The sequence below is a fragment of the Cordyceps fumosorosea genome (genome assembly GCF_001636725.1).
Source record: "Cordyceps fumosorosea ARSEF 2679 chromosome Unknown scaffold_16, whole genome shotgun sequence".
NCBI lineage: Eukaryota > Fungi > Ascomycota > Sordariomycetes > Hypocreales > Cordycipitaceae > Cordyceps > Cordyceps fumosorosea.
Window position 1 is genome coordinate 529618 of NW_017387316.1, and position 20456 is coordinate 550073.

At 54.6% G+C, this 20456-nt stretch overlaps 4 protein-coding genes across 4 annotated transcripts; 3 read left to right on the forward strand and 1 right to left on the reverse strand.

Annotated features, from left to right (window-relative positions):
* Positions 1 to 23: 23 nt before the first annotated feature.
* On the forward strand, positions 24 to 1951 carry ISF_06374 (protein phosphatase 2C; the record flags this gene model as incomplete). The annotated part of the gene is made up of 2 exons (XM_018849978.1): positions 24 to 1780; positions 1840 to 1951. 2 exons carry the CDS (start codon positions 24 to 26, stop codon positions 1949 to 1951), a joined length of 1869 nt encoding a protein of 622 aa, XP_018702955.1.
* A 573-nt stretch (positions 1952 to 2524) lies between these two features.
* Positions 2525 to 3451, forward strand: ISF_06375 (hypothetical protein; the record flags this gene model as incomplete). Its single annotated transcript, XM_018849979.1, has 3 exons — positions 2525 to 2644; positions 2708 to 2779; positions 2837 to 3451. 3 exons carry the CDS (start codon positions 2525 to 2527, stop codon positions 3449 to 3451), a joined length of 807 nt encoding a protein of 268 aa, XP_018702956.1.
* Positions 3452 to 5237: 1786 nt separating this feature from the next.
* On the forward strand, positions 5238 to 7663 carry ISF_06376 (involucrin repeat protein; the record flags this gene model as incomplete). Its single annotated transcript, XM_018849980.1, has 3 exons — positions 5238 to 5396; positions 5499 to 7502; positions 7571 to 7663. 3 exons carry the CDS (start codon positions 5238 to 5240, stop codon positions 7661 to 7663), a joined length of 2256 nt encoding a protein of 751 aa, XP_018702957.1.
* A 2109-nt stretch (positions 7664 to 9772) lies between these two features.
* Positions 9773 to 11725, reverse strand: ISF_06377 (T-complex 11; the record flags this gene model as incomplete). The annotated part of the gene is made up of 1 exon (XM_018849981.1): positions 9773 to 11725. One exon carries the CDS (start codon positions 11723 to 11725, stop codon positions 9773 to 9775), a length of 1953 nt encoding a protein of 650 aa, XP_018702958.1.
* Positions 11726 to 20456: the final 8731 nt, after the last annotated feature.

The following is a 20456-nucleotide window of genomic DNA, read 5'->3' on the forward strand; positions in this document are numbered from 1 at the left end:
CTTCCTGAGCCCGGGTTCTCGAAATGCATCGCGCAGCCCTGCGAGCCTTCCGCACAACCTGCCAGACCCGTGTTCGATCAACCGCCGCCCTCGGCCGGCCCTCGCTACGAAGCCTCCTCTCCTCCACTATCCGACCGTCGACCGTCCTCTACCCGTCCGGCTCCGCCTCGCTGCACTCATCCACAGCCGCTGCCGCCGCCGCTCGCCGCCCGCAAACGGCCGCCAGCCTACCCCTACGGTCCTCCATGTTCTTTCGACGCATCCCCGCCGCGCTCGTCTCCAGCATCGTCGTCGGCTACGGCGCCTGGTACTCGTACAACGGAGGCGCCAGCTGGAACCTCGCCAACGCGACCGGCGCGCGAAGCTTAACCTCGACCAGCGGCCAGGCACCGCTGGGCACTGCCACCGGCGCGGCGTCTGCGACCCTGCCCACTAGAACCGTGCTAGTGGTCGGCGCCGACGAGCTCCGACAGGGCACCATTGTGGGCGAGGAGCCCATCTATAAGACGACGAGTGACGGTCGCCGCATCGTAGAGATGCTAACCCCTGAGCAAGCCACGGAGAAGCTCCGTAAGACGGAGGAGTCCTTCTCGGTGAACCGCGGCCAGGGCGTCACCCGATACGACCTTGTGCAGCTGTCTAGCAACGACCCGATAGAGGACGATCACGCTGAAAAGATTGTCGAAATCAAGGCCTTGTCAACTGAAGCTCAGAGCAACGACTGGATGTTTTGGGGTGTGTTTGATGGCCACTCAGGCTGGACGACCTCGGCGACGCTACGGGAAAGCCTTATCAGCTACGTGGCGCGGGAACTAAATGATACGTACAAGACAAGCAAGGAAGGCATGCCTACCGCTGATGCCATTGATCTCGCCATCAAGACCGGCTTCACCCAACTCGACAATGAGATTGTCCACAAAAGCGTTGAAAAGGTCTTCTCCTCTAGCTCCAAGGCCGTCGCCGCCGAGCTGCTCCAACCGGCCATGTCGGGCTCATGCGCCCTGTTATCCTTTTATGACGCCGATAGTCAGCTTCTCCGGGTGGCCGTCACCGGCGACTCGCGTGCCGTCCTCGGCCGTCGCTCCGCGAACGGCAAGTGGACGGCCACCGCGCTTTCGGAGGATCAGACAGGCGGGAACCCGAGCGAGGCTGCACGCCTGCGCAGCGAACACCCCGGCGAGGACAACGTGGTGCGCAACGGGCGCGTACTCGGCGGGCTCGAACCCACGCGCGCCTTTGGTGACGCCGTGTATAAGTGGAGCCGCGAGACAACGATCAAGCTGAAGAAGGGCTTCTTCGCCCGCAGCCAGTCGCCGCTGCTCAAGACGCCGCCATACGTGACGGCGGAGCCGGTGGTGACGACGACCAAGATCAGCCCCGAGAATGGCGACTTCCTAGTGCTGGCCACCGACGGCCTCTGGGAGATGCTCACTAACGACGAGGTCGTCGGCCTCGTTGGCCAGTGGATCGAGTCGGAGCAGGCTAGGACAGCCGGCGGCGCCGGCTCGCACTTCGAGGCGGCGTGGGCCAAGGTCTTTGGCGCCTCGAACAAGGCGCTCCCCGTGGAGCAGAGCAAGGCCTTAGGCGAGAACGGTGGCGATGGCCAGCGCGTGCCTATCCGCATGCAGCAGTGGGGGAACGACCCTGAGGCCAAGGGTCGCTTTGTGGTCAAAGACAAGAACGTGGCGACGCATCTTGTCCGCAACGCGCTGGGCGGCTCCAACGATGAGCAGGTTCGCGCTCTCTTAACTCTTCCCGCTCCATTCTCTCGGCGTTATAGGTATGTCTATGGATATTGACTTCCTCTTGTACTGAATACTAATCGTGTGACGTGAGTAGGGACGACTTGACTGTGCAAGTCATCTTCTTTGGCAATGGGCCCAGGACGGGTGAAGTTACTGTGAACCACGAAGCGACTGCCAACAACGGAGCTCCCAGGGCTAAGTTGTAATTTTTGAATGTCTTTTATTGCTTTCTTTCTTTAGCGCTATGTTGAACAGCTGCTGTTTAGATGTATATGGCAAGGCAGATGGAGCCGGCGTTTTGACGGAGTCGAGTTTATTACACACAGCGCTCTTAGCATTTCATCTGATGATAGATTAAGAGATCATTATAAATCCAGTTTTATGGAAAGGCGAAACTCGCTCTTTTACTGTCAAATAGCCGGATCGTGTAAACAGGTTAAAGGTGTAAATCGCAAACGCTTTTGAGGCTGCACGTGACGGATAAGCCACTTGTCCGAATGCCGAACAAATGGCCCAATTCCTGAAGCTTCATCCACCTCCGACAAACGACCCTTTTACCTAAAGCCCTCTTCGTCTGGCCAAGTACGGCACTTCACCATTTCATTACACTGAGCCACTCAATCTTCGAATTACTGCTGTTTTAGTGGTCTCTCACCAAGCTACCGGCCGATGCGCCGCCCCGAGATCTCCGCCACGAAACCCCGATAGATTGGCGACTTCGCAGCAACGGCATTTCCTCCTCGTCAAAATTATAGAGCCGGCGACGCAATACGGCAACAATGACGTTCACAAATACACCAGTAACCAGGCTAGTAGTGCTGGGACTTGTCTCGGCGTCGATCGGGGCGAGCCTGCTGGACATGAAGCACTACACCTACATCCTCATCAGCCCGCACCTGGTACAGTACGGGCAATTTTGGAGGTTATTTACGTATCAGCTGTGCTATACAAACTCCGCGGAGGTGCTGTTTGCGGCTATGTCGCTATATAACTTGCGGACTGTTGAGCGCATGTGGGGATCGAGAAAATACGCTGTAAGTACCATCTGTGTCGTTCTATAGGTGTGGTGGTGGTAACTAATTGGAAACCAGTCATTCCTCGTCGTAACGTCGCTCATCACATCGATCGTTCCGCCCGCTCTGATGGTGGTGCTACGGCCGCTGGCACCGAGCCTGTTCAACTATATGCCGGCCGGGCTGACGCCCGTCATCTTTGCGGTGCTGGCGCAGTTCCACGCCATGGTGCCGCACATGTACAAGTACCGAATCGCGACATCAAGCGCGCCGCCGACGACGGAGCCGTTCACGGGGCTCACGCTGTCGGACAAGTCGTACCAGTACGCGCTGGCGCTGCACCTGTCGCTGCTGCAGTGGCCCGGATCGCTGGTCGGCGCGGCGGCGGGCTGGGTGGTGGGCCAGGCGTGGCGCGGCGGGCTGCTGCCGGCGGCGCTGGTGACATGGCGACTGCCAGGGTGGATGGTGGGCGTCAAGACGCAGCGCAGTGGCGCCGAATTTGAGCAGCTGCGGAGGCGGCTGGAGGGGGAGAACGCGACGGCGACGGGAGCGGGAGCGGCGGGTGTTTCGACGGGCGTGGACGCTGGCGGCAGCGGTGGTGGTGAGCAGCAGCGGCAGCAGCAGCAGCAGGATGGCGATCGAAGACGAACGATGGGCCAGCAAATAGTTGACCAGTTCCGCGAGGCATTGTAACTTTACGAAAGGCAGCTCTTGACTGCATTCGGCGAGCCATCCTTGAGGTGGCCAACATGCTCATTGAAATATGGATACAACTCAAAGAAAGTCAACTGTATCGTGATATTGATAAGTGACTATTGGAATCAGATCATATACTAACACCCCAGGCCTTCGAAAAGCCAATCAACAATGTCTCATAGCGCCTCAAACAACGCAGTGCATATCTCAAGACACTGTCTGTCGCAGCAGTCTGGGGGTTTGTTACGGATAGAGATGAATTCGCAAAAGAAGACAACAAGCAAAAGATGATTCGTAAGAAATTCATTGAAATGGAGGAGGGAGGGTAGTGCCAAGGGGTGTTGGGTGAGGCAGGACCTCGGTACTGTTGGTCGAGATGGCCGGAACGAAGGTCTACCGTGCGAGGCATCCACTCAGAAAGAAAAGCAGTAGGAATAGATTTTGACGCTCACGACAACTCCATTGATGTCATTTTCCCATTCAATACCAGCTCATACCAGCCAACGGCCGACTTGGGCAATCAGCAATGGGTGCTAGGCCCTCAGCATAGAGTAGCGAGAGCATAGCACCGAGGATATTTCCATGCATACTCTCTTGGACGATGCAGACAGACACTAACCAATTCAGTGGTCTGTCTTTTTTTCCATGATTTCTCAAAGTGACACGGTTACCCCGATCATGATGAAACTGCATGACTGGGCATTGGGAGGCTCAGCCGCAAGGCCGCTTGGGAAGGCTAGGCTAGCTGGTGGGTTTGTTAGTAAGGGGAAGAGCAGTAGAGAGAGGAACAGGTTCCTCGGGGAAAAGGTGACGACGACGATCGGTTTGCAGAGGTCACTTTGCATCAAAAAGTACATGGCTGGGAAGGGTTCTAGTCGCCTGGAAGAAAGGGGACAATGGAGGTATCGGCAGGGGTCTCAGGTACAAGCGTGATCCACAAGGCACAGGGGCGGGCGGCAGTGGCCATTCATATTATGTATGTATGTATGTACAGTACATACAAGGTAGGTACTAGTAGGTAAGCAGTAACTGGGGCAGTTGAGAGGAGAAAATGCCAAAGTGCCCTGCGTCTCCTTTTCTCCTGCCCCAGTTGCCCAACGTCAGCGGCTCGCTCAGTCTCTGTATGATTTATTACTGGCCCAGGGTCCTGCACTCCAGCTCAGCGCTTCCCTGGTCATGTACAAATACCAGTACCGACCGAGTATTATCGTCGTGCTCATAGGTACCTGACTGCCCCCTGCAGCCTGCCTAGAGAGCTCACATTTTGCTCCTTCTCCCCTGCGTTTTTGCTTTGGCCGAGCTGCTCCATCTATCGTACCACCAACTGCAGCAGCAGCAACACCACAGAGCCTCCTGGTTTTTGGTTGCTTTTGGCACGGGGCGAACAGAGAAGAACAACAGGAGAACCTCTTCTCTCTTCATCCCCAATATCCTTGCTTGTTGCTGAACCGTCCTTTTCTTCTTGCTGCGCGACAAAGTTGGCTCCTAGCTCACGCACACACCCCCATCCGAATCCCCTCCCAACCACCTCGACCGACGAGCTCTTTGCGACAGCGATCCTGTCCTCGACCTGCTTCGCTACACTCCTTTAGTTCTTTGCTACGACGCTCCTTATTCTTTATCACATCTTGGATATACCGCTACACCGCTGGCCGCCTCCCAGCTTGCTCTCGCTCTTCCCCGCCTTACGGCGACCACAACTTTGGCTCCGAACCCTCTTCCACCACCGGCTGGCTTTAATGTATTGATGATTACGACCCTGCCACGCAATAGATATCCTGCTATGAACGGCGTTGCCTCGGGCAGGAGCCCCTTTGACTATGGCGCCTCCAACCTATCGCCTGTCGGCGGCGGCCGGCTCGTAGGTGGTAAGGCCGCCGTTGATGAGTTTGCCAGGAATATGCTCGTTGGCGAGGATCGCGATGCCTCACGATACCCTCAAGTAAGTGCCGCTCTACTCTGCGAGGAATGGCCGCTCGCCAGCCCGTTTAATTGCATGCGCCGTCTTGCGCCTCCAAGGCACTGACCTTATGGTGACCTTTAGATCAATCGCACACCGAGCCCAGCCGTCGTCGACCTCAAGGACCCCATCCAGATCCACCTCCTCACCGAAACTGCCCTGGCCGACAGCAACAAATATGAAATCCTCCCCCAAGAAGAGGTCGACAACCTCAAGAAGCAGTCCCAGCTCATGATGCAGCGCATCGAATCTACCAGAGCCAACCTCGCCATCCAGGCCAAGTACCGAGATGCTGCCCTGTCCATGGCAAAGCTGTCTCCCGACGGTTCGCAGGACCCGCAGGCTGAACAAGATGGCGCCGAGTCCCAACGAAAGTGCGAAGAACTCGCTCTCGAACTCTTCAACCTCGAAAAGAGTCTCATGATTCCGCAAAGGCGCATCCTCGAGCACACGGCCGGTATTCTCCAAATCACCCACAAGGCTTCCAAGAAAAAGAATGCTCAGCAAAGTCAAGTCGTCAACGGTATTCCTGGAAGCCCCGAGAGCCTATACACCTACTCTCACAGCCGCAATAGCCTCGATGCCGCCGGCGACGATACCTATTTCGAGGACGGCATGTATCCGCTCGACTCCGCGGGTCGCAAAAACGCCATCGAGATTCCCATGAAATCGCCCAACAGAGAGCGCGGCGAGATGGACCGAGTCAAGGAGGAAAACCTCATTCTCATCAGGTCTGTCAGCGACTTTGAGGAGAAGCTCCGTGCCCTCAACGGGTCCCTGCGCGACACCATTGTCCGATTCAGCCCAGATGTCAACAAGGACTACATCGAGCCCCCTCGCAATACGTCAAATTCCAAGCCGTTGGAGATGTTGCGACAGCAGCTTGATTACCTCGAGACGGGTCTGGTCGCTGTCCAGGCCGAGCAGGAGTCTTCTTCTCAAACTGGCCCAAGTGATGGCGCTGAGAGTGACGAAACTGTCCGTCACCTATGGGGTGTCATTCAGAACGATTTTGCCGGCACCAGACAGCGACGAGAGGAGCGCCGCAGAGCACGTGTTGACAAGGGTCTGTCCGAGAATGACGAGGACGAGGGTTCTGACGATGAGTTTGATCACTCTGAAGCATACAACATAAAATCATTTACAAAGCGGGTGAACTACTTGTCCTCGCAGACTGCCACACTCAAGGACCAGCGCACAGTCCTAAAACGACAGATCAAGCAACAACGAGAACTCAACAACAAATCCGATGCTGAAAAGGACGAAGAGCTCGCGCGACGCCAAGAAGAGATTGAAAGTGCTCGCCAGGCTGTTGCCCGCGCGGAAAGAGATGCCATGGATGCTCAAAACATGCTGTCAGAAGCCTTGCAAGACCTGGAACAGGCCCGCGCCCTTGCGACTTCTGCCGGAACTGCCCAATCAGATCTTCGGGATCGCGAAGAGACTATTGAGCTGCTAGAAAAGAAGATCAAGAAGGTCGAGGCTGAAGGAAAGCGTTCTGGCGAGCTGACTGCAGAGCTAGAGAGGGCGGTTGCTGAAAAACAGGCTGCGGAAGCGGCCGCCGAGGCTCTCCAAGCCGACGCGAAGCAAAAGGACAAGCTACTCAAGAACAAGGAGAACGACGTGGACGAGCTGAACATGACGATTGCCGAATTGAAGACTGAAGTCACCATCGCCCGCGCCGAGCTGGATGGAGCTTATGGAACTCGCGCCGAACGCGCGGCCGATGTGGCGGCTCTTAAGAACAATGCCGAAGTACAAAAGCTCAGCAATCAGATTGAAAAGCTCAAGAAGGAGCTGGCTGGCACCGCCGAGGACCTCGAAAGTATTACCAAGGAGACCCTAGGTGCCGAGCGAGAAAAGCTGGAACTCGAAGGCAAGCTAGACGAGGCTCTGCAAGCCAGACAGCAGGCGGAAGTAGGAGTAGAAAAGGCACGTGAGCAGATTGCCACGCTCCAGGAAGAGCTGGACGGCCACCGCCTCCGCGTCGGTGGTGGCAAGGGCGGTGGTGCCGGTGCCTCTATGCTCAGCGAGCAGTTCCGTGCCACGATGAGGGAGGAGAGGAAGAAGTTCCAGGAGGACTTAAGGGTATGTCTTAACGCAACTTTTGACATCTGCAGGACGGTCACCTTGCTAACATGCTGATGTCAAAACAGGAGGAGCGAGGCCGAGCCCGTAAGCTCGAAGAAGAACTCGCGCGCTTAAAACGGAGTCAAGGACCTGGCAAGAGTCCGTTGAGTCCGCGGTAACAACGAATAGGCTCTCCCGCGCCGTCTCCCTCACTCCTGACGCCAGATTATGGCACACGGTTCCGCCGACCATCTTTTGTCTAGATCACGGGTCGCGCAGCTGAGAGGAGCAGCCTTTCTTATTTCAGCATTTTCACGGTTTACGCTGGTCACCATCTACCTGTAAATAACCAAGCACACATCACCAGCGCCAACGCACAGCGCTCCCTAGGCGACAGTGACAGGGCCGGCGTCCCTTTGGTCCGCAGTCACCACACATACACCGCCTCTAACGATTCACGGCCTCGATTACACGGACGCCAAAGGAGCATCTTTGGCCACCGGGTCGCTCCTTGTTTCTCTCTTTGCGTACCCCACGATTGCGTTTCTCTCGTTATTCTCCCTGCTTTGGGGTCTTTTCTTCTCGATTCACTACACCCATTTTCCGCCTGGACATTTAACCTTCTCCCTTCTTGAATCATTATTATTACGTTTACATATCCTAGGGAGTTCAAGCTCCATGTTTCTATGCATTGGGATCTTACAAGGATAGACTTGTCTTTTTATTTTTATTTTTTTTACCGCTCCGCGCTACTTTTGGATTGTTTTCTTCTTGGGCTTGTGGTTGGGGGAGCTGCTTGTTTTGGGCATTTATGAGGAGCGAACTTTTTTTTGGGGGGGGGGCCTTTTCCAGCACAGAAAGAGAGAGAGCAAAAGCAAAGGACGAAATACCTGGAGCGGGAGGGACAATTGGATTTTTTTTTCCCTTGGAAGCACTACAAGGAGAAGGGGTTGCTCCAAGTGACAAGACGCAGAAGGTCTACATCGTTCCACATACCCGTTCTTCAACTGTACTCCTTCTTTTTTGGATCTCCCCCTTGTTTATTTTTGGATGGAATAAAGAAAAGGAGGCACACAGTATAGAGAGGCCTTGTTATTCCATTAGCAACAATGAACACTTCTTTTTGTTCATAACTAAGTATCACTGCATCAGCCCTGGTTGGTCATATGATGTTGGCTCGTAGTGCCCGCCGTTGTCAGCTACGGACACTTCCCAACAGAACGTTTGCATCCGTCGCCCCAACCCCATCTCTCCGTCTCTGAAATTCCAAAGACTCTGACCCAAGGGAGCTTCTGACAAAACCTTGCTGAAACCCCCACGACCCCCAGTCCTCCCGAACCAACAACGGGGTTCTATTTCTAGAATGCGGTCCGTCTCAGCCCTAAGCTGCTGTTACTGGTTCTACTACGCAAGGCAAGCAAGGGCAGGTTATGATCTAGACACTGCGTTGCTGCCACCCCTGTCTATCTATGTACGTCATCAGTATGCAAGAAAAAGAAACAAGAGTAATAGGCGCGACCAACACCTAATGAGACGCAGACAGAGAGAAGAAAAACAGAGACACAAAACAAAAAAATCTAAACCAAGGCAAAACCAACACGATTACAATCATACTTTGACTGCATTTAACAACAAGGACAGTACGCAAAACTTTGCATTTACGTTCTTGACCTCGATTCGGACCTGTACCTGTACCCTTGGCTCGACCGAGAATCTACACAGGCAAAATGCCGTTTATTCGCTTCACTTGGGTAATTGTTTCTTCTTGCACGAGAGGGAAAATTATGATACAGTAAATGTATATTCTTAATCGTCCTCCTCATCTGACCATCCGCAGCTTTGGGCTTCAAAAATCTTGATGCTGGAAAACCAATATTCCCTCCGAGGGCATTTCTACGAAAACAGATCAAACAACCAATGTATCCCCTATTCGCCCCTATCCGAAACGCCAGCCCATAGACAATCAACAGTGCTTGGGTAAAATAACACAAAGACAGATAGCCTCGCACAGAAACAGTGGGTGTGATACAGTACAAATAGTAGGCAGTGACCACCTCAGAATAGGTGGCACAACAAGGGCGACATGCCAATCGTACACCTTGCGTACACAATAAAAAAAAGGTATCTCCTCCTCGTTGGCTTCCGTAATGAAACCGACAGTCGACATTCGCAAGCTTGCAGTATCCGGCCAAGCTGCACAATGTCATATTATTAGTTGTAGTAGTTGTAAATGCAATGAGTCGAAATGAATAGCAAGGTGCGAAAAAGTATGCGATGCTCCGGCAGCTTTAGTTTTCCGAGTCGACGACCATATAATCCTCCTCATCCACGTACGCCATCTGAGCCCAGACACGCCAGTGTAGAACGCCGAGGTGTGCCAGACGAACAGCAATATCCTCCACCACACCGGCGTCCTGGTCGTGGTCGCGAGACTGGGTTCGGGCAGTGGTGGCAGCCGAGAAGAGGCAGACGCCAGAGAGAGGGCGGTATTCGCGAACACGTGCGGTAAGTTCGGCCAAGAGGCGGATATGGAAAGACTTTTCCACCTCCTTGTAGATAGCTGAGTCCATGTCGCAAACATTGGTAGCGAGCTTCTCCTCAAAGGTGGCCAGCATGCTGATGGGAGCTTTGGTGTAGCGGAATATTTGCAGGGCAATCGAGGACGAGATTGACTTCCAACGAGCAGTTTGGCGCAGACCGGGAGTGGCAGACTGGAGCAGAGCCACGAGAGAGTTGTAGAGGTCACGCGTCTTGTTCTTGACGTCGTTATTCTCGGGAGCGACGTAGGTAGGAAGGTTGAGAGACGAGCGAGCGGATGAAGCCGCCTCAGAGCCAGAGGTGCTGAAGTTGAGGCTGGCGGGTCGGGAGGTCTCGAGGGGCGTGTTGAAGTTGAATTCGGAGCTGTGCGTGGGAGGGCGACGTGTGCTGTCCCCGCCGAGGCCCATGCCTTCGAAGAGACCCGTGGCGCTGTAGCGTCCGATGCGCTCGAGGTCCTCGTACATCTTCATGCAGACCTCGAGGTTTATTGCGTCGAGCATGTCGGAGCGCAACTTGAGGATGCGCTCCTCGTCGAAGAGAAAGGTGTTAGGCAGGCGCTTGTCGGGGCACGATGGCAAGACGAGACGAGCAAGGGCGTGGAAGAAGACTCCACTATCGCCAGAGTTCGAGGTCGAGCTGGCCATAGACGCGGCACAAGCAGCGTTGGCGTTCTTGTACCAGTCCTTGGAAGAGGCTATGTCCATCTTGCGTGAGGAGATCTTTTTGAAGAAGAATTTTTGCTCAAAGTGAATAGTGTCTTCGATAAGGACGGGGCGGAGGCAGCGGATCTGGTGGTTGGCGACATCGAGTTTCATAGCCTCAAGAACACTAAGCAGACTGCGCATGCCGTTGACAAGTTCATCAATGTCGCCGTTTTTGTTGCCGTTGCTGAGCTGCTTGTACATGGCATCAACCCAGTCGTCTCGCATAGGGGCGCAGTGAGATTTGAGGACCTGAGAAAGCCATTGGGCGAGCTTCTCGAGATCGGCGATGCCCTTGTGAAACTGCTGCATGAGCAGGTCAACATTGAGACCCTCGTCGAGGAAGTGGCGATCACGTTGAGGGACAAGAGTCTGAATAATGTCCTTGACGGCCTTGAGCAGGGTCGGCAGAGTCCAGTCATCACCATGGCCATACTTGGTGTAGAAAGCGGGCCGGTCGGCTACGAACATGGCCAGCTCTTTCTTAAGGGAGCGCCAAAACTGGTTTGCGCGGTCCTGTTTCTTGCGGCCCTTTTCGCCATCTAGATTCGGTCTAAAGTGCAGTTCGGGGTCGAAGTTGATGTCGTGACGGAGCTTGGGGTTGTGGATGATTTTGGTCACGTCCAGCTCGCTCAGGGTAGCACGAGTGACCGGGGGCTCTATCGGGTATGTAGAAGTCGCAGAGCTGACGGACGAGCGGCTAGATCGCCTGTGAGACTTTGCGGACTCGGGTTGAGGCGTCGAGGTGCGAGAGTCGGCTTGGCTTGGGGTGAGGGCTGTGGTGGGTGAGGTTGCCCGAGGCGCGGAATCGCACCTGCGAGGTGATTCTTGGGAAGGTTGTGATTGAGCAGCAGATTTCTCTTCCTCCTGATCAGGCTGCTGCATCTGAACATCAGCCTCGGGTACCGAATCACCACCATCTGAGCTGGGGCAAGGAGCCGATGTGGAGAGGTTTCGTCTAGTCCTCTCCAGAGGGCCGCCGGCGCCTTGTTCTGGTACCATTTTGAATATTGCTTGAGATCTGTGGTAGTGGGACGAGTGCTGCTTTCAAGGAAGAGGAAGTACGACTACACGAAGGTAGCGAAAGGAAGTGACAAAGGTCCGACTGACTCCCTGACTAGAACGGTTAGCAAGATACACAAAAGAAGGATTGGGAATGTGGTGCGAGGGCGGAAGGGAGCCAGTGTGAGGGAGGATGGCGAACTGCAGAAGGGGGGTTTGGCAAGGAAGTAACGGCGAAGGATTTGGCGACGGGCAGGGCAACGGCGGCAGGACGAGGCAGCCAGAACGTCGAGGGCGAGACCGGACAGACAGACTCTGACGCAAAAGGCAGTTCTCCGGTTACGAAGCCAGCAGAGGCGATGGTGTGGCGGCAAGTAAAAAAAACTTACCTTTTGTGAGTTTCTCGTCTTGATCAAGTTGAGGCGGATCGAGGAGTCGAGACGGACTTGGCGGCTGTAGACGTTGCGGTTGGGCACACTAAGAAGGCGCCTGAGCGTTGGCGGTGGTGGGCGTTGGTGAACGTCGGGTATATGCACCAAGAGGTCGGCGAGGATTAAAGGAAAAGACAGAAGCGGTCGGCTTGGTGGTAAATGACGAGAGATGTCGCAAGGAACAAAATATGTTGTCGTCGGGTTTGATTTGTTGGTTCCTTCTTATTTTTTTCAGGGTCGTCGAGCGAGGCAGCGGAAGACCGGGATCGGAAACGATGGACGAGTTGGCGGTATAAGAGAGTTGACGAGAGAAGACGTGGTCAAGAGAGAGAGCTGTGGCCGAGAGATATGTAATGGAGAGGAAGAAGAAAAGAAAGCAAAACAGACAGGCGGGTATTGAGAGAGTCGAGTCGAAAATGTACCAAGGGGAAGAACGAGAGGGAAGGAAGGAGTGAGAGAGAGGGAAGAAAAAAGAAGAAGTGCAAGGAGATCGTAGATATGGGGATGGGTAGGCCAAGAAGGGGCCTGAGAAAATGGGGAAGGAAAAATGGGCTAAGAGAAAAAGGGAAATCAAGAAGGGGATTTTTGGCAAGATAAATAATGATGAATAATAATTAAAAGAAAAGGTGAGTGACTGACTCCTGTCCCGGACACCCCTTTGCGCCTCTTGGGGGGATTTTTGGTTGGGGGGGGGGGGCCTACTGAGTAGGAGGAAGGGGGAGGAGAGAAGTGTGTGTGTGCAATGTGAGCAGCAGCAACAGTGCGCAGCTACAGGAGGTACAGGCCGAACAAAGGGGGGTGTGCGTTGGAACAAACGGAAATGGGGGTGTGGGTAGACAGGCAAGGGGTGTGGATCGGAATGACCCTTTTTGGACTTGTGTGTTGGTGGTACAGACAGACAAGACCAGACTGAGGACCTTTGTAAGGTACTAACTCAAGGCGGGCCAAGTCAGTGCAAGTGCAGCGCAGCGCTGCGCAGTGTAGTGCAGTTGGCTGTGCTGGCTCTGGCTGTGCTTTCAGTGGGTGCGCTGCAAGCTTCAGGCTGCTCTCAGCTCGGTGCGCCCAAGCACCTGACAAAGACTGCTTGGCCGGTTGCCTCTAGGTCAATGCCTCTTCAATGTAGTATGTCTCGATGTACATACGTACCTAGGTTACAGCGCACTTCCCGAAGTTGCAGGTGGTAGCAGGCATCGCAGCGCGTAAGCCGGGCAGTTACTACAGCAGCACTCAGGTGCAGGCAGCATGTACCGGCCATCTGCAGCTGCAATCGTGGCCGTCATCACCAGCATCGGCATCATCGGTGTCCAGTTTCTACGTGACTCGCCGTCTGAGGCAAAAACCCTCGGCCTCGGCCCTGCCGCTGCACCCGGCGCAGGAGATAGGGCTTCCTCCGGCGTGGCTACAGACTAGTACTGCTGCTGAGCAACTTGGGTTGCATCCAGCGTACCGACTGCGTACAGCGAGCGCCTCGCTAGCATCGGCTAGTACAAAGTTCAAGAACTGACTTTTTGGCGGCCCCGGCCCCGGCCACGGCGACAGCCCCAGGTTGCGGCTGGGCCGGCAAGTATCTTTCTCCGATGTGTAAATTCATCAGAGGGAGGTGAATGCAGGTAGATGAGATGACTACTCACAATACTGGCCATGGCCCTACTAAACCTTGGTACGCTCAGTGATCATGGCTCGGAAGGGAGCTTCCTCTCTCCCTCATAATTTTACCACAGCTGCACGGGACTCGCCGCAAAGAAGGAGAATGAGCCAAAAAGCAAACATCGTAGACTCCTTACGCCTCTTTTTTTTTTTTTTTTCCTTCTTCCTGCTTGTCGAAGGCCATCTCCAGAACTCCCTGGCCCGAATCAGCAGCCGACCAACCACTAACCCGGTAGGCCACGCGCCGGGTCCACTGGGGTAGCTCCACAGCTGCACACTGCTGCAGCTCGACTGGTGCAGCAGAAGCAGTAGAAGTAGCAGAAGCTCTCTCACACAGGGCACTTTGCCCACTGCTGTTCCAGTCAGGCACGTCCACCCCTCCCCTGTTCAGCTGGCAAAGGCACACCCAACGTCAGTGACATTCCCTCCGTCATCCCCCAATGCAACATTCACCCTCTTTTTTTTTTTCCTTTTTTCCCCTTTTTGACTCTCTCACCCACTTCCTACTCGCTGCAGCCCGATCATCATTCGCCGGCTGGAACTCACTCGCCACTTGCCGAGCATCTTCGTAACATATCTAATCTTCCCCCCCCTCCCCTCACCGTCACCGCCCACCGAGCTTCCCTCCCCCGCTCATACCTCCCGGACCGCCGCCGAAGACGCCGTTGTCCGCCTCAGACCAAGACGCAGACTCGGCGTCGTCTGCAACTGCATGACTCTCTCTCTCTCCTCCCCCCGCCGCGAGAGGGAGGCTTGGCTTGTACCAGTCTGACAGCCTGACTTTGCCGGCCCGCCGCATGATGCCCTCATGATTTTCCCTGCCCGCATCATGCACTCTCGTACCGTAGTTTTTTTTTTCTCTGACTGTCTCGGGCCCGGCTATTGCAAGTTTGATGCGCCCACCGGTTTGGTTCCATCGCAATGCCTTTTCGAGCTGCCTCCTTCCAATCTGCAGTAGTGCATCTCATCTCTCGCCCCCATCCTGCATAACGAGCTGAGCGGAACGAATTCCAAAAATAAGTAAAAGAAAACCGATTAGCAAAAATCCAAGAGTCACGCACTCCGGCCTCTTGTATCCTCTTTCATCTCCATCAGGCATGGCCACTCTTGCCTTCAATTTACTTGTTGCAAGCTCTGTTCCACCAACAACGCCCAGCGCCTCGCGCAAGTCGTTTTTGTCTTTCGTCACACCAGGCTCCAGAAAAAGGGACCAGAAGGCGACGGAAGAAGAAGAACAAAAAGAAGACTGTGGCTGTCTCCGCAGCACGTCCGGCTCGGCACCAGTAAGCAGCCATCTACAAGATCCTCGGCCAACTCCATCAAAAGCCCGCCCATGTGTACATAAACGGACGGTCGACAGTCTATACTTTATACGGCGTACGCAGGGAACCTTTTTTTTTCTCGGCAATCAGCCGAAGCCCGTCCCGGGTACCTAGCAATGTCTAGACGGTGGACAATTCGCAAAGACGACCGCTTTGCTATCCTGCTTCCGAAACCAAGCAGACGCACAAGCACAAGTGCAAGTGCAAGTGCAAGTGCAAGTGCAAGTGCAAGTGCAAGTGCAAGTGCATGTACATAGCAATCAAGAGGATGCTGTTGCCTCTGCAGTCATCCGGAGGTGCGTGTGCGTGTGCGTGTGCGCGTGCGTGCGTGCCGCTCGCAACTTGTAACCGCCTGCGCCTGCAACTTACATATAATATGCTGCCTGCCGCCGCCGCTCGTACGCACGATACCCCATGACGCACAGATGGAGCCAACATCTGGGTATCTACAGTACATCATACACCCTGCTGGCAATGCATCAGCTCTGTACTCGGCCACCGGTCGCCTGCTTGTCGCTTGCTGCGGACTTGAAAGCCGCCACCCGCTGCAAGTATCAGATGGACCAAAGAGAGAGAAAAGAAAGACGTGTCCTCCTTGACCGACTCCTTTGCTTTCCCAATGAGCACACACACACGGTAATACACACGACGGACGGCTTTTTACGTCACTCTACAGAAGCAAAAACAGGTATGGGGCGCTGTTCCGCGTACCTGAATAAGAATAGAACCATCAACAATCGGCGTGCCCACCACATCACGGACAAACATGCCCAACTGGGGAGTCGACCGCAGTTGACTAAAGAGAATTCAAAAGGCAAAAAGGCAAAAAAGGCAAAAAAAAAAAAAAAAATGGCCACTGTCGAGAGTCAAGAGTCAGCTGGGCGCTGGTGAATGATCAACGGTGGGTGGTGGTGTGGCTTGAGTCTAAACTCGACACCGTATCGCTCGCGCGGCGACCACGACTCAGGCAAATCCCATGGCCCCTTATTAGCACTTGGTAGTATTCGTAAAAGTAACAAGTTACGACTACACAAATAACTAGTGTCGGCCATCGCTTTGCGCCTTTGCCCCCTCCTCCCTCATCGCGCCATCTGGCCTTCCTGGGTGATTGATCTCCTCTCGGCTCGTGTTGGGCTCGCTCCGTCGCTCTTGCGCCCATGGCGTCAAATTTCACACCAGCCAGAGCAAAGGTTCCCAACTAATTTGTATGTACGGATACCACAACCAATATCAAACATCATATCCATGTCCCGGTGTACCTGACAGACGTCGTATCTCCCTCTCTCCCTCCCTCCTCCCTTGCCGTCTTTGAGGCACATACCCATCAAGGCCGGCTTGTTCCTTGTGTGCTTTGATGATACGACCTTGTTGTTGGTTCTGTGCCCCAACTAGCGCCCGCCGGTGTGCAGCGCCGGCACTTCCCATCCTCCCATCTGAGCCGCTGGGACCACCGAAAGGGATGTTCAATGCCCCGGTTATGTAGGTGCTACATGGTAGGTACAGTACAGTAGGTTGGGATGGGCTGCCGAATGAGGAGGGCGTAGGGGCATGCAAGAGTAGCCGGTGTGGGAAGAAGAAGCCGGCCGACATAACAGATCGATCTCGGTTGATGAGATTTGATTTGATCTGCTCATCTTCTTTTTATTTTCTCAATTTTTAATATCAATTAGTTACTCGATTCATCAACTGACAAATAAGTGTATACGCTGACCGGTCGCGCCACCGACCAAATAGTTTCTCAGGCGGTTGCTTGCTTGGCCGGCCTGCACTGCAAGCCTTGTCTTGTCGGTACCAAAATGGCTCACCCTTCTTTGAAGGCATTGCATGTACTTGGTTTGTCCCTCCCCTCCCTCGATGACAACGTCGCGTCGCCCTCTTGGCTTTACGTTCACCCATCAAGCCGCCGTGGCGTCGAGCACGTCCGAGGCCAGCCATCCATGACTGCCGAGCCATGCTTGTGGTCAGCCCGCTCTAGGCAAGCCGAGTTGGCCAAAATGAAAAACGCCATCTCGTCTGTGTCTCCCAATGTGGCTTGTCAGACAGACAGACAAAAAAGCCTGTTTTATTGCCATCAACCAGCTGAAGAGCCGAGCGCCGTTGCGGGGGGGGCCTTTTGGGGAACGTGTTACCTGCATGATAATTTTTAGTAGAGGGAATCAGGGTCGGTCTGCTCGCCACGAAGCGCCGCCGTACTTTTAGCAGAGACTTGTCTTACCAGCCCTGCCCACGACGCAGCACAAACCCCTACAGCCTATTGATGCTGGTGGTCAGTTGACTACTACCAGTAACTAACTACCAAGAGAGGAGCCGCTTCGGCACCGGCTGGCGATCATGCCTCCTGTTTGCCGCCCGTCATCTAATCTGTCTGGTCTATTCAGCTTTTTAGCCCTTGCATCGGTCGTACCATGTCCCTCTTTGGCGGGGGGCTGCAATCTTAACGCCGTACCTGTCTGTATTCGTTCCGTGAACCCTGACAACTCCAACCCAAGAAGAGAGAGCAAGTCCGCTTTGATACATGCGACACACGCAGAACCGACAGACGCATCTCTCTCTCTCTCTCTCTCTCTCTCTTTTGCTCGTTCACATGCTGTGCAAGTAACGCCCCGTGGGCTGAGCTAGGCGTCCCCCCTCCCCTCCCCTAGGTACTGACACGCTGTCGCTGCTGATGATGGTTGCAACAGCACCACCACCACCACCACCACCACAAACTTGATACTGGTTACAGCCAGTTAGTCAGTCAGTCACCTGCAAAAGCCCTGTGGCGGAAGGGGCGTCTTGAATCAGATTCTCGCAACCTCAAATACGGGCCACCCACCCGCCCTCCTCTTCCCCTTCTTCCCTCCGCCTCCGCCGCCGCCGCCGCCTCATGTCGTCTGGCTGCAGGTCAAACGAACGGCACGCAGACCAGAGCCCATCACCGACCCGTCTCGTCATGCACAGTGACAGCTGCTGCCGGCCTTTGTCGACCCAGCGCCCGGGGCTGTCCGGGCGCACTGCAGCATACATGCATGGCGTATTTATTTTTTTTAAGAATTTTTTTTTATCTGGCTTCCTTTTCTCTCTCGCCCGGGCATTCATTCAAATTCATTTGGTGCTGCAAAATGAAGTCTGGAGAATCCCCGATTTCCCGCTACCATGTAGGCGAATCCGACGTTGAAATTCCATCTCAGCCGTACAGATGTGCATCGAGCCCGCTTCAATCTCCACCACCGGGATTCAACAAGGGGTCCTAGCTACGACGGCCGGGAGCCAAGGCCCGGTGAACCTTTGACCGGAGAGGCGTTGCCGCGGGCTGATTGGACAGAGTCCGGATGCCGCCGTGCAGTAGTTGGTTTGAAGGTGTTCCGCGAGGCGACGTCTGCAGTCGGTCAGCGTCACGCTGAATGGCTGCAGAGGCCGACACGGACCTAAATAAATAGTTGATGCACATCCATCCATCCACTGACAACAAGTGGCCATCGTCTTATCAGATACACGACAGCTTGAAACCGGCCTCACACAACAAGCATAGCTTCTCCAATGGCCGTGTTTCTTTCTTCGTCACTGGTCGTTCCGGCGCCCGCCTACAACACCACACACAATAGCGGCCATCCCCCCTCCCCTCCCTTGTTCCTGTGTTCGGAGCCTCATTTGTTTCGTTTCGCGTCAAACCTGTTGGCCTGATACCCCGTCGCTCATGCGCCGCGACAGCGCCCGGCCGGACCCGAGCAAGACTCGCCCGCTTCAAGTCATTGAAGTGACACCGCGGTTGCGTCGAACTTGCAGCCACCAAAGCGTGGAAAATTACACTGTAACATTGTCGTTGCCATCGTTCGAGCATGTCTCATTTGAGTCAACCACCACCTTTGCCCCCTTCCACGATGGAGCAGCAGGGCCGCCACCACCCAAACCTGCTGAGAAAGGGAGGTAGGTCCTGAGCAGTCAAGCGCACGCCACACCAGACCAGCCCAGAGCATTGACCTTGGCTGGGCAAGGCCCTCCTCCTCGCAAGCTCTTTGACCTATTTTCAGCGAGCGCCTCTCCATTGGGTCTTATCACCACTGGTTGACAATGGTCGTGGTTGTTGTACATGCTGCGTCAGCGCCATTTTTACAGACGCCACAACTATCACGCACGTCCAGTGTCACCGATGATCAGTAAGAAGCCATCGCACGCCCCCTTCCGAGGTCCGGCGCCAACAGTGGTGTCTTGTAATCGTCAACAAAAAGACTCGATTTTCCTTTGCTTCTTCTGGTCGACTAACAGTCAACATCCTCGGCAACGCATTTGGCTCGAGTCTATCCGTAACTATCCGTACTTGGCACGGCTACATTTGTTGGGCAACACAAAGGCTCAATTCGGAACTTGTCACACACTCGCCCCGGGTTTGAGTGTGTTGTACCAAGCAAGCAGTAATAACTGCTAGTATTCGTAGCCGCTGGCACAATAACTAGTGAAGGAGCCCATCACATGCTGTATTCAACGGGCGCCGTATATCACCAACCAACGCCCAAAATAGCCCAATAGGCTCATGCGAGTCAATGCCCTGTCTGTATCCGTAACTCCAAGTCATGTTGCTTTTCGACTCGACAAGAGACAAAGAACACCGGGCAAAATGGGGGTCATGACATCTGTGCAAGCGACCCAGTCAGCGCATCCATAGCCCCCGTAACTAACGAATGACTGGCTGGAGTCAGGCTAGGCTCTCGCATGACAAAGTCCATCAGCCCACCTGGCGTTCTCTCTTGCTGCCCCGTCATCCATCATCAAAAGGCGCCGCCCGGGTAAAGGGTGAGAAAAAAGCCGGGCATCAGCAAACGACGATGCGCCAAGGCCGTGCGATGGATGGATGGATGGATGGATGGGGTGACGGACGGACGAGCAAGGAAGGGGTGGGCGTGTCATTGTCAGTGTCATTGTCAGTGTCATTGTCAGTGTCATTGTCATGGCAGAAAACGGTACGATTCCGGCCCGGCTGTCGCGAGGCGTGCGCGCGCTCAACATGCATCGCCGCGACCGGGAAGACGGAGCGGCAAAGTCGATGAGTCAATCCCGTACCTATATACGAGATGACTACGAACTCATAATTAGTCCATTTGGAGTCCCTGCCACACACTGCCTACTCCGTCGGCCGTTGTTTGTCGTCTACCAACGAACCTCACCGCCAGCGATGTATGTATGTACATGCCTCAGTATGGAGCTGCGCTGAGACTTGAAAAGCAACAAACCTCGCTTACAGTGAGTGAGACGGCCTGCCGTTATAACCCAGGAGAAACAAAACCAGTGTGATCCTTACCGTATTCATGTCCTAGACTGCAAGATGTCGGCTGCTCTCGCTTACACCTTGACCGG